Source organism: Protopterus annectens, chromosome 6.part1 (genome assembly GCF_019279795.1).
Source record: "Protopterus annectens isolate FY-2018-M chromosome 6.part1, PAN1.0, whole genome shotgun sequence".
NCBI lineage: Eukaryota > Metazoa > Chordata > Ceratodontiformes > Protopteridae > Protopterus > Protopterus annectens.
Window position 1 is genome coordinate 176,559,162 of NC_056738.1, and position 13,602 is coordinate 176,572,763.

Below are 13,602 nucleotides of genomic sequence, written 5' to 3' on the forward strand. Positions count from 1 at the left end.
AAAATGACATGAGGCATACATACATCATAACTTATACTGGCAGTGATGCTCTTAAAGCTACATCTATACCACAGCATTCCAAACTTCTAAAAAGCATACACCAGATTCATTACATGTGAGACTTGCAGAGCATGGTCCAGACTTAAAATGTTTGCCAACCCTTCTGAATTTCTTGCACAGTGTATACCAACTTTATGAATACTACCTAGAGACATCTGGAAGTCAAGACATAGGAAGAAATTTTGGAACATACAGCTTACCCACAAGAATCTCAAATGAACAAATATCCAAACGCGAAAACTTTACATGTCCAGGAAAAGTTGGAGCAAAAGATTGGGGTTGCTCCAAGACATGTGCCATTGTAGATGGCTGCAGCAGAAACCAAAAGAAAAAAAAAACTAATAAAAATAATTCCAAATGATTTGGTTCACTAACTTTCTTCCTCAATATGAACTAGAAATACTTGCTGTCTTTTAATTTATGGATCATGTGTTTATTTTAAGCTTGGACACTGGCTGGTTCAGACTTCCTTAAAGTGAAGTTTGTGATCAAATGTATACTCTACCAACCAGAAAATAATAAATGCTGCTAATTAATGTATTTACTGTTTTCCAGATGCTGGATTATACTTCTGTACTGTGGTGAGAAACATTGGGTTGTTGAAACATCAGCCAAGAGTGAAAGTAACAGAAAATGGTGAATCACTAATCGCACAGCCTGTGTCAAGTAAATTATTTTTTTTTCACTTAAAAGCTACGCAGTGTGTCATTCGGCTTTTCCTGGTTAGGGGTTGCCACAGCAGAACTCCGGTCCGCTAATGATTGGCAGTAGATTTTCACGTGCTGGCTTGCCAGGCCTAATGCATAACCTTTAACGAAGGAACGCCCATTCACGCATGTCGACACACAGAAGACGCTCTAACTGAGAATCGAATGGGCAACATCTAACTGTGAGGCGACAAAGCTACCGCAGCACCACCACCGCGGGACTACGCAGTCTAAACAATTATGTTTTAATAATCATAAAAAGCCTGGTACTGTTCTCAAATATGTTAAATGAAACACCACTTGGACTACCCTGTATACATGAATTACCTATAAATTTCTCAAGCTTCAAAGTAAAATGTAGACTCTCATATCCAAGTTTTTTTTTTATGTGCTTCAGAGATGGCTTCAAGAAGTTTCCCTCACCTGTAATAAATGGGGAGTTCAGCTTCCCTAATGTAATACCACTTAAACTGGCCACAAAGGGTCTAACAGCCTTTTAAGCTATTGGCTGATTAGCAGTCCACTACATTTTTGGCTGATGTTCTATGTAAACCTGTTTGTTCGCTTGCCTTGCAGTTCCATTGTGACTGTGGTGTGTGGCACTGCACATCTCAAATGTCACTGATTTTGGCTCAGAATTTTGCTTCATCCCACACTTCTTTTACTTCAGAAAATGCATATTAACTCACATTTATTTTTCTCAATTTTGGAACAGAGTCAGAACATTTCATCTATTACAAGCTTGTCAAGACTTGTAACTCAGTCATAATACACTTGCTGCTAGAAAAACCCCCCAGCAAACTGTGCTTCTCATGTTATTAAATGTAACAATTTTACCAGATGCAAAGTTGTTCTGCTATATACTGGATTAAATAAACTCTAGGTGTTCTATCACAAAATAATAACACTACCCTGTCTTGTAATTAAAGCGTTTATTTATTATTCTTGGCAACCCGATAAGTGGACTTGTCAACTAACCCTTAGACCCTTTTCAGCCACGTCCGAAGGCCCAGTGGACAGAAATTACTGTGTCAAAAAATGCCTAACAAATGGTAAAAAAAAAAAAAAAACAGGCCATGGAGTATTAAATTACCAGGTTACTGGTAAATGAAGCACTGCTAAAAAAGTGAAATGATATAGTAATATCATGGCATTATCACATTTGCTCGTCAGAAATATATTAACTAAGAAAAAAGACTACCTAAAAAGGAAATACAAAAATGGTACAAAGTACTCTGACATTTCAACTAAAGAGTAACTTATGGTTAAAGGAGAAAAACAAGAAAAGGTGAACCACCTCTCACTTTATGTCAACGAACAATATACTAAACTGGATGGTGGGCCTCCGACAGGAGCTATCTGAATTTCTGCTATAGATGAACAAATTGGCAGTACGTACAGTATAGGAGAACTTGCTGATTGCAAACAGTGCAGAAGGCAGCCTCCAGTATACACCTTTGATAAAGCAACAGTATAGAATTTGAAGTTATAAGCTGAGAAACACAGTATTACTTTTCAGAAAAGTTGGTGGTTGTCTGGATCGACCTTAGTACAACAGCAGCAAAAGAATCAATCATTGTAATGTAATTCAGGAATGCAGAGGGCAAACTTACTACAACTCATAGAAGGGGTGGGAGAAATAAGTAAGCATTTGGTTAAGTCCAGTCTGCAGCTTTATCAGAAAGTTAAGAAACTGATACATTTACTAGACCAGACAGCAATTAAACATCAAAATCTGTCTCACTGCATAAAGTATATGGAAATGTGCATTCTCATCTTGGATGAATTGCCTGGTAATTATGTTACGTCTGACTTTTTATATATTATTATTCACTAGAGTCAACAGTAAAAGGCAAGTGGATGCTGCATTACAATTTCACAAATGTTCAGGGTATTTGCAGATTAGCATACTTACATATTTGAAGGATAGTACTACTGCAGTGATAATTCCTGTGACAAACACCACTATACCCAGTACACAGAACAGCCCTGTGCATGATGTGAAATCAACCTGCATAACAAGAAATGAAAGAAAAAATACAATAAGTATTCAAAGACAAAAATTAGCTATGTGTGCATCATATTATAAAAAAGTGCCTTCCTGTTTATCTGAATTTTTCATACTACTCCTCTAAGCCTCATATAATTCCTTTGAAGAGCTACCCTAGACCATTTTAAACTGTTCACATATCTGTATCTCCTATAGAGACTTGTAGGGTAAATGCCCCAAGCAATCAGTTCTCACTGTTTACCCCTGCATACCCTAACCTCCATTTGTGTAAACAGTGACCTCTACCTTCATATCACTTATTTGAATATGTTTAGTGAGGTACAGCACTAATCCAAATGGACCAGTTTCAGAATCTTCCTGTTACATCGCTTTTTATACAACCTTAAAACAGAACAAGAAATCTAAAACAGGCAATACAGACATATCAAAATACACACAGACACACACACACACAGACACACACACACACACACACACACACACACTATATATATAAACAAAATATTAAAATAATGCTTGTTAATTCAATAGTTTCCAAAATTTGAAAAACAGAATAAATATTCAAAAATAGGAAGCATTCGTATACTAGAAAAAGGGGCAGAGTTCATCTGACCTTCCATGAAACAAGGGCATTAAGAGGAGAAAGGACTACATCAGTTGAGTAAGGAAAATAAAAGGCATGGTACAAGATGACATGATGGCTTAAGTTGGTGGGGGGGGGGGTAGATGAGTGGTAAGAGAATGCAAATAGTATTGTTGGATGTTTATATATAGTGCAGAAAAGTGAGTTACTAATTGAAGAGATTTTTTTAGTATCATGGAATTCAAGGTATGAGTTGGTGTTTTTGATGGTAGTGAGCAGGGATACTTGTGGGGGAGGGGGATGTCATCCAGGCAGCTACAACATGCTTTGCACTCGCACGGGCTGGTATCCTGGCAATGATAGCATTGTCTTATTTTGGTAGAACTCCACTCCTGGTGGTGATGGGAATATTACAAAGGCCACCTATTCTCCCTTGTTTGTGTATGTCTGCTTCCTCATATGCAGATAGGGGACCACTCTTACCAGCATGGGCAGCCACACCCACTACCTCCTGGCATCAGTTCCCCACACCATGAGGAGCTTCTACTTTCCAGTCAAAGCCTAGCCATTAGAGCAGCAATGCAAGCTGGGGAGGATGCCCACCAGGAAGGATGCATACATCCTGCCACAAATTTAAGGCTGATTGTCTGGGCATCTATGTCACCGATGTAAAGAAATTATTTATTTATTTATTTATTTTAGTTGGTCTATGACAAGTTGAAATTTAAGCTTCTGGTCCAGCCAATTCTACTTTGGTGGATTCAAGAAAATCCAGATGTCTGTCCAGTAAGTGCCAGTAATTTGGTTTGTTGTGACACACATAACTTTGCTTTTGCTTTCTTAGAATTGAGGAGAAGCTGCAGAATTTCTAATCAGGAAGAGAGTTGCTGGAGATCCTGTTCAAGGTGATGTTCAATGACTGCAGGGGAGAGGATGCATCTCTGCGTTACCAGATAATATATACAGAAAATTACTGGCACTTTGGGTAGTTCACTGGGTAGGCAGTTTATGAACACAAAAAACAGCAAGGGAGCCAGGGCAGAGTCTTAAAGAAAACCTTGATTTGGGTAGCAGAATGGAGTCTGAGGTAGAGAAAGTGATTCTGACACAGAAGTATCTATCCATCTGAAAGTTAATCCTGAAACAAGAGTGCTGCTTTGTTGTTGTCAGATGAGAGAGAGCAGGACATTAAAAACAAGGGAGTTACTAACAAAATCAAAAGCCTCAGTCAGGTCAAGGAATAAGTACCTGTAAGGTCTCCCTTTTTGTGTATTAAGAATATCAGTCAGAGTCCAGAGTGCTGTTACCTTTGTTATTCCTCTACAGAAAAACCTGTTGGTGTTGGCATGGAAGAAAACATTTCTGAATAAAGGAGGAGAGTCTGAGGTAGACATTTTTTTTTCCAGTTTTGTTCCTAATGCTGAAAGAATGGAAATGGACATAAAGTAAGAAGGGGAATTAGACTTCTGAACTTAGGACAGAGGTTCAACTAATGCTTTTTCGATGAAGTAATCAAAGCAATTTGTAATGACTCACAGATTGCTGGCAAATGTACTGAAATTCACTGAAGTGAAACTCTTAAAGCAAACTAACCATGGGTCCAGCCAGGGTTGCCAGACGTCCCTATTTGGGCGGGACTGTCCCGAGATCCCAAGTCCCGCACTGCCGGTTTAAATCCCGGGCAGCCTCTGCTTTGTTTGGTTTTTTTTTTTTTTTTTTTGATTGGCCCGTATACCGGCATATGGGCCAATCAATAATCATTAAACACGGAGCTTCTTGTGTTTAATGCGGAAGATTTTTGATTGGCCCATATGCCGGTATACAGGCCAATCAAAACATCGCAAAACAGAGCTACTTCTGTTTAATGCGGAACTGCAATGTTCCGCATTAAACAGAAGTAGCTCCGTGTTTAGCGATTTTTGATTGGCCCGTATACCGCTATATGGGCCAATCAAAACATCGCAAAACAGAGCTACTTCTGTCTAATGCGGAAAGTACAGCTTTGTACCTACCATGAATGTAGATGTCCGATAGATATGCAACTGCAGTCCTAACATATGGGTTGTCCTGCCTCGGGCAGCCCTTCGGTCAGCCGGATTCCAAAGTCTGGGTCCGGCGTCGGCTGATGTCGCCTCCTCCCCGACGTCAGAGCGGCTGGGGTATAAAGGCATCAGCCGACGCCATCTTCTTCAGTGTTTCTTGCCCCAGATGCCAGGTGCCCTCCAAGGAAGGCTAAATTTTGTGAATGGATAAACAAAAAATTCAGACATGCACAACAGTAATAAACAGATACACCATAACAGATAACCCCAGCTTATAAGAAAAGGGGGAATGGACCCAAGGGAAAAAGCAGAGGGGTAGGAGGGAGGGAAAACCTGACTGCAGTTGCATATCTATCAGACATCTACATTTATGGTAGGTACAAAACTGTACTATGTCCTTCAAGAATGCAACTGCAGTCCTAACATATGGGTTGAATACCATAGCCAAGCTGGGGGTGGTAGGACTAATCAAGGGATGGTGTAGCTTGAAGGCCCTGCAGGACTGCCGAAGCAAAGCCTGCTCGGGATCTGGAGTATAATGGCAGGTTGTAGTGTTTGGTAAATGTATGCATGGAGCTCCATGTAGCAGCCTCTAGAATATCTTTTGTGGCCACTCCTCTAAGAAAGGCTGTGGATGTGGCCATAGCTCTGGTGGAGTGTGGTCTAATATTAGCTGGCACACTCTTTCCATGGAAGGAGTAACAAAATCTGATGCAGTGTCCAATCCATTTTGAGATGGTTTGTTTGGTGACTGCCTTTCCTTGTGTCCCAGCAGCGTAGGCTACAAACAGTTGGTCAGACTTCCTGGTAGACTTTGTTCTGTCCAAGTAGTAGCATAGTTGTCTGTGAATGTCTAAAGTATGCAACAGCTTTTCCCCCTTGTTTTGAGGGTTAGGAAAGAAAGTAGGCAGGTGAATTGCTTGGTTTAGTGACACTCTGGATATCACCTTAGGCATGAAGGAAGGATTGGTTCTAAGGGAAACTCTGTCCTGGTGAAAGATGAGAAAAGGAGGAACTGCCATGAGTGCCTGTATCTCCGAGACTCTTCTCGCTGAGGTGACTGCCAACGGAAAAAACGTTTTCCAAGAGAGAAATTGCATTTCTGAAGATGCTGCTGGTTCAAAAGGAGGAAGAGTTAATTTTTCTAAGACGTAATTGAGGTCCCATGCAGGAATTGGTTGTTTCCTTGGAGGTTTGATATTCTTTATACCCCTTAGAAACTGTCTTAGCAAGGGATGCGAAAACACAGGTGGATCACAGCTGTAATGTGCAGAGATAGCTGAAGCGTGGATTTTGATGGAAGAATATGAGAGGCCACTGTGAAACATTTCTGCCAAGTATTCTAATATCTGAGGTATGTTCATCAGTGATGCAAAGGTCTGCGTGCCTCCAGCAAAATGTCCTGTACTGTCTTGGAGAGGGAGTCATGGGTTCCAGTCATGGAATTCTCCAAGCTGCCAGCTTTAAGGTTTGCAGGTTCTGATGAACTGTCTTGTAATTGTGTTGAGTCAGGAGCTGAGGCCATTGAGGCAAGGGCCGCGGTTTGGAGTGCGTTATGCTCAGTAGCAGTGGATACCAGTGTTGCCTTGGCCAGTCTGGAGCTGTCAAGATTCTTTTTGGTTGTTCTGCCTTGATCTTCAGTAACACCTTGGTGAGTAAAGGTAGAGGAGGGAATGCATAAATTGTTAGGGCATTCCAGCTGAAGGAAAGAGCATCCGTTCTCCAGGCTAGAGGATGGTGTATCCTTGTGCAAAACCTTTCCAGATGATGATTGAGATGAGACGCAAAGAGGTCTATGTCTGGTCTCCCCCATGCAGATGTTATTTCTGAGAATATGCGTGGGTGTAGCATCCATTCATGTGGCTCCAAGAAATTTCTGCTCAACCTGTCTGCCAGAACATTGTCCTTTCCCGGAACAAACTAGGATTGCAAGTAGATGTTCAGATTCAGGGACTTTTCCCAAAGAGTCATTGTTAGTCTGCAGAGGGGGTAGGAATGAGTGCCCCCTTGCTTGTTTATGTACCACATGACAGTGGTGTTGTCTGTTCTTATTAGCAGATGACCTTGTTGAAGAGATTCTCCAAAGGCTTCTATTGCATGTATAACTGCCAACATCTCTTTTTGATTTATGTGCTGATGCATTTCCATGGGAGTCCATTGCCCTTGAATGCATCTGCCGTCCATGTGCACCCCCCATCCATGGTCTGAGGCGTCTGTTGTAATAGTTTGACTTGTTGGAGGTTTGTTGAAAGGCATACCTTAGTTTAAGTGACTTGCTTGAGCCCACCACAAAAAATCCCTTTGCAGGCATGGTATGAGTGGTATTATGTCTTCCAGGTTGTGGCTGTGTTGAGACCACAAGCTTTTTAGGTACCATTGCAGTTTTCTCATGTGAAGTCTTGCCAGAGGGATTAGAAGAATGCAAGATGCCATGAACCCCAGGGCCTGCAGGGTTTTCCTTGCGGTCAGGTGGGTTAGTTTTGTTAGGCTTTTGAAGTAATCTGTTAATTGTTCTTGTTTCTCCTCTGTGAGGAAGGCCATTTGTAGCTGTGTGTTCAGCTTTGCTCCTAGAAAAATAATCTCTTGGGATGGCAGTAGTCTTGATTTTTGAATGTTGACTGTGTATCCCAAAGCCTGCAGCAATTGAATGACATAATCCAAGTGTTTTATCAAGGTTTGTTTGCTGTCTGCTTGTATGAGGCAGTCGTCCAGGTAAGGGTATATTTGAATCCCCTGGAGTCTGCAATGTGCCACTACTGATGCCAGGCATTTTGTGAATACTCTGGGCGCAGTAGATAAGCCAAATGGCAATGCTGAGAATTGATAGTGCTCTGTTCCTGCAAGAAATCTGAGGTATCTTCTGCAACTGTGTCTGATAGGGACATGCAGGGTATGCCTCCTTGAGGTCCAGAGTAGCCAGCCAAAACCCCTTGCCCAGCATGGGAAGAAGTTGCTGTAACGTCAGCATCTTGAATTTTGGCACCATGAGAAAAGTATTTAGAAAGTACAGTTTTGTACCTACCATAAATGTAGATGTCCGAGAGGTATGCATCTGCAGTCCTTACAAATGGGTTGTCCTGTCCTCAGGCAGGCCAGATTCCAAAGTCTGGGTCTGGCCTCGGCTGATGTCGCACTTCACCCGACATCATAGCTGCAGTTCTTCGGGTATAAAGGCATCAGCCGACGCCATCTTCCTCAGTGTTTCTTGCCCCAGATGCCAGGTGCCCTCTAGGAAGGCTAAATTTGGATAAATGCAAATATTTCCAAACAAAAGAGAGCAAATAGAAATAAACATGTATATACATATATACAAAACAAATACACCATAATAGATTCCCCCAGCTAGCTACAAGATGGGCAAATACCCTAGGAGTACCACAGAGGGGAAGGAGGGTGGGTAATCCTGACTGCAGATGCATACCTCTCGGACATCTACATTTATGGTAGGTACAAAACTGTACTATGTCCTTCAAGGATGCATCTGTAGTCCTTACAAATGGGTAGAATACCATAGCCAAACTGGGGGAGGAGGTAATAATAAGATTATGGTGTAGTTAAGATCCCTTGCAAAACAGCAGTGGCAAAACCTGCTCGGGATCTGGAATATAAGGGTAGATTATAATGCTTGGCAAATGTATGCACGGAGCTCCAAGTAGCAGCCTCTAAAATGTCTTTGGTAGCCACAGCTGTAGTAGTGGCTGTAGCCCTTGTGGAATGAGGTCTGATGTTTTCTGGAGTTGTCTTCCCATGGTAAGAGTAACAGAATCTAATGCAATTTCCTATCCACTTAGAGATTGTCTGTTTTGAAATTGCTTTTCCTTCCATTCCTGTTGCATATGCTACCAGTAACTGGTCAGTTTTTCTATTGCTCTTGGTTCTGTCCAGGTAGTAGCGTAATTGTCTATGTACATCCAAGGTATGTAATAGCCTTTCTCCCCTGTTCTGTGGGTTGGGGAAGAATGTAGGCAGGTGGATAGCTTGGTTTAAAGATACCCTGGAGACCACCTTTGGCATAAAAGTAGGATTAGTTCTCATGGACACTCTATCTTGATGGAAGATAAGGGCTGTACTGCCATTAATGCCTGTAATTCAGAAACCCTTCTTGCTGAAGTGATTGCAAGCAGGAAAGCAGTTTTCCATGATAAGTACTGTAATTCTGCTGTTGCTGCTGGCTCAAAAGGAGGGAGTGTTAATTTTTCTAGCACAAAGTTCAAGTCCCAAGCGGGCAATGGTGGCTTCCTTGGTGGTTTTACATTTTTAATTCCTCTCAGAAACTGCCTGAGTAGAGGATGTGAGAAGACTGGAGGATCCATGTTGTATTCTGCCGAAATAGCTGATGCATGAATCTTAATGGAAGAATAGGACAGGCCATTGTGGAAAAGTTCTGCCAAGTATTCCAGGATGTTAGCTATGTTTACCAGTGACACATTTTCTCCTTTTGCTGCACTCCAAATGAGATATCTTTTCCATTTTGCGGAGTAAGTTTTTCTTGTTGAGGGTCTGCGAGCCTCCAAGAGAATGTCCTTAACCCTTTGAGATAAATCTGGGTTATTTTGTCTTATGCAATGTTCCAGGCAGCTAGCTGCAGCGTTTTTAGGTTTGGATGCAGGGTTTTGAAGTTGTTCTGTGTTAGCAGTAAGGGGAACTAGGGGTAGAGGCCATATTTGTTCCCGAGACATACTCCTCAGTAATGGGTACCAATGCTGCCTCGGCCAGTCTGGAGCTATCAGGATGATCCTTGGCCGGTCTTCTTTGATCTTCAGTAGCACCTTGTGCATCAAAGGAAGAGGTGGGAATGCATATGCTGTCAGGTCTTTCCAACTGAAGGATAGGGAGTCCACCTTCCAAGCAAGTGGGTGGTATGCCCTTGTGCAGAATTTTTTCAATTGGTGGTTGTGTGGGGATGCGAATAAGTCTATTTCTGGTATTCCCCATTTCCTTGTAATGGATTTGAAGATGTCTGGATGCAGCATCCATTTGTGGGCATCCGTGGTAGTTCTGCTTAGGATGTCTGCTAGTATATTTTCTTTTCCTGGTACAAATATTGCCTGTAGCTGAATATTGTAGCTCAGGGCCACATTCCAGAGGTCCATTGCCATCCGGCATAGAGGGTATGAATGAGTGCCTCCCTGTTTGTTGATGTACCACATAACTGTGGTGTTGTCCGTCCTTATCAGCAATTGACCCTGTTGAAGAAATGGTCTGAATGTCTGAATTGCCAGTTTTACTGCCAGCATCTCCTTTTGATTTATGTGTAGGTTCAGCTGGTCTTGAGTCCATAGGCCTTGTATGCACTTGTCCAGCATGTGTGCCCCCCAACCGAGGTCTGAGGCGTCCGTGGTGATAGTCTGGCTTGGTTGAGGACTGTGGAAGGGCAATCCCTTGTTCAATTGACAGGCCTGGGCCCACCATTGGAATTCTTGCTTCAGGTATGGAATTATTGGAATTTGGGTTTCTAGGCTGTGCTTGTGCTGAGACCATAAATTCCTTAGGTACCATTGCAACTTCCTCATATGTAGTCTGGCATGTGGAATCAATATTATGCAGGATGCCATGTAACCCAGGGCTTGCAGGACTTTTCTTGCTGTTAGCTGGTTCTGCGTTGTTAATGCCATGAAATAGAGAGGAAGGTGCTTCTGCTTTTCTGCTGTGAGGGATGCCATTTGATTTGATGTGTCCAGTTCTGCACCCAAGAAAGTTATTGTCTGGGATGGTATCAGCCTTGACTTTTTTATATTGACTGTGTATCCCAAGGCCTGTAGTAGATGAATGACCTTTTTCAAATCTTTTTCTTATTTGTTTTTGTTGTCCGCTTGTAACAGGCAGTCGTCCAGGTAAGGGTAAATTTGAATTCCCTGAAGCCTGCAATAAGCAATTACTGATGCCAGGCATTTCGTGAATACTCTGTAGATAAGCCAAAGGGCAATGCTGAGAATTGATAATGCTCTGATCCTGCAAGAAATCTGAGGTATCTTCTGCAATTTGGTCGTATGGGGACATGCAGGTATGCCTCCTTGAGATCTAGAGTTACCAGCCAAGACTCCTTGCCCAGCATGGGAAGGAGCTGCTGTAGGGTCAGCATCTTGAATTTTGGAACAATGAGATATGTGTTTAGAGCGGACAGGTCGAGAATAGGTCTCCATTGGTTTTCTTTTCTTGGCACCAGGAAAAGTCTGGAGTAAAATCCTTGCCCTTGTTCCATAGACGGTACCTTTTCTATAGCTCTCATCCTTATCAAGTGGTCTATTTGTTCTAGAGCTTTTTCTTTGATTTGGAGATAGGTTTGGCATTCCTCTCTTCCTTGGCAGAGTATGGAAGTGAAACCTGTAACCTTGGTCTATTGTCTGTAAAATCCATTTGTCTCCTGTGATGTGATGCCAGTTTTCTGAAAATAAGGCTAGCTAAGGGTGCTTCTAGTTGTTCCCTGGTAGGCGGTCTCAGAGCCAAGTCACTGTGATTGTCCTGTGGAAGTGGTAGTGGCTGGATCTGTGGCAGTACTGGTTGTTAGGCTGCCACTGACGCCCCTGTAGGCACCTCTGGATTGACCCTGCCTCTTGGGCCTATTCCTGCCTCTCTGTGCTCTGGTGTCTGGAAAGGACCAATTCTTGGAAGGCCAGTTCCTACTAAACCTTGGAGGCTGGACCTGTAAGAAATCCTTGACTGTCTGGACAGATTTTGCTTTCTCTTCCACCTTCTTCAGCACCTGCTGTGCAGGGGAGCCAAACAAATTGAGCTTATCCATGGGAGCATCTAGAAGCTTTGATTTAACATGGTCTGGTAAGGACTGCTCTTTTAACCATGCATGCCTTCTGATCACTGTACCAGTCATAGCTGATCTAAAGGAAGCCTCCAGTGCATCATAGCCGCATTTTAAGGAATGATTACTGACCTGCTGAATGTTATATACCATTTCCTGAAGAGATTTTTTGTCTAATGGTTCAGGCGAGGACAGTTTTTTAGTTAATTGATCTAACATAAATTCCTGATACTGAATCATGTGGAATTGACAGTTTAAGGCCCTAGCTGAAAGAGTAGCAGAAGTGTAAACTTTTTTACCCCATCTCTCTAAGGCCCTGGATTCCCTTTCAGAGGGAGGGGGTTTGGCAGAGGTAGCTGCTACTGCCTTGGGTCCCTGAGAAATAGTTTCAGGATCTGCAAAAGGAGCCTTATACAAATGATAATGTGTGTCCGGAACCCTGTAGTACCGGTCGGGCTTAGCAGGGGCCGGAGGAAGTGAATCAGGAGCAGTACAAGCATCATTAAATGCATCATCCACAACAGTAAGTACTGGAGGAATGGCTAAAGGCCTATGCTGTGGCAAATGCAAAAAGGTCCTGAGCCTTTTCCTAGAGTCTGAAAAATCCTGGCCCTGCCATTGAAATTGTTCCCTCATAGCATGCAAGGTTTCCCCAAAAGAAAATTCCTCAGGCGGAGAGGCAGAAGGAGTCTTCTGCATCAGAGTCCTCATAAGGAGAATAAGGGCCCTCTGGGGGGTCTGTATGTTCTGAATCATCAGAAGAGTAATCTGTAGAAACTGGCTCAGGGGGCTCTGCTCTAGGCCTCTTCTCTGGAGGTGGGTGAGAGGCCCTGTCAGGGTGAGGTTGGGATCCCCGGATCAAGGAAATAAGATCCTCTGCTAGACTAAGCATTTGAGTACTAGAGCTAGGCCTGTGAGAGGGGGTCTTAGCAGGCACATTCTTGGTAGATTTTGCTGCTTTAGCCCTGGCAAAAGCCTTAATCGACATGGATGCAGGGGGCCTAGCAGCTCCACATGCAGGAGTAGATATATCTAAAGGAATAGTATCAGATAAATCCTGTGATCCTGCAGGAGCAGGTGGGATTTCAGTAGCAGATTCAGCCATGCTGGATGAGGCCTCGGTAGGAGGCAAGCTTTCGGCGAAAAGGACCGTGGACTCGGTTTCAGCAACCGAGACACTCGTTGACTTAACCGGTCCTTTTCCTTGCGCTTTTAGTAAGTCGGAGTTTCCGGCGGCATGTTGTAAGCAAAGCAAAACTCCTCAGCAATTCCGACCGACGCCTAAGTGTCCGTCGGTTGAAAGAAGCACAGGCTAGACAAGCTGCTACGTCGTGGTCTGGGCCTAAACAAGGTAGGCAGTAAGAGTGGAAATCTTTATGAGGTATTTGTTTCCCACAAGTTAAACAGTTATTCACTTTTTCTGACATCGGCTGAGGCAAGAA

At 42.9% G+C, this 13,602-nt stretch overlaps 1 protein-coding gene across 5 annotated transcripts in view; it reads right to left on the reverse strand.

Annotated features, from left to right (window-relative positions):
* The window catches only part of TMBIM1 (transmembrane BAX inhibitor motif containing 1), a 1,047,780-nt gene that overhangs the window by 204,171 nt on the left and 830,007 nt on the right, over nt 1-13,602 (reverse strand). For all 5 annotated transcript variants that reach the window (XM_044075612.1, XM_044075609.1, XM_044075610.1 and 2 more), the window contains one exon: nt 2,683-2,778. In XM_044075612.1, coding sequence (XP_043931547.1) covers nt 2,683-2,778 — 96 coding nt within the window. The remainder of the gene's footprint in view (nt 1-2,682; nt 2,779-13,602) is intronic.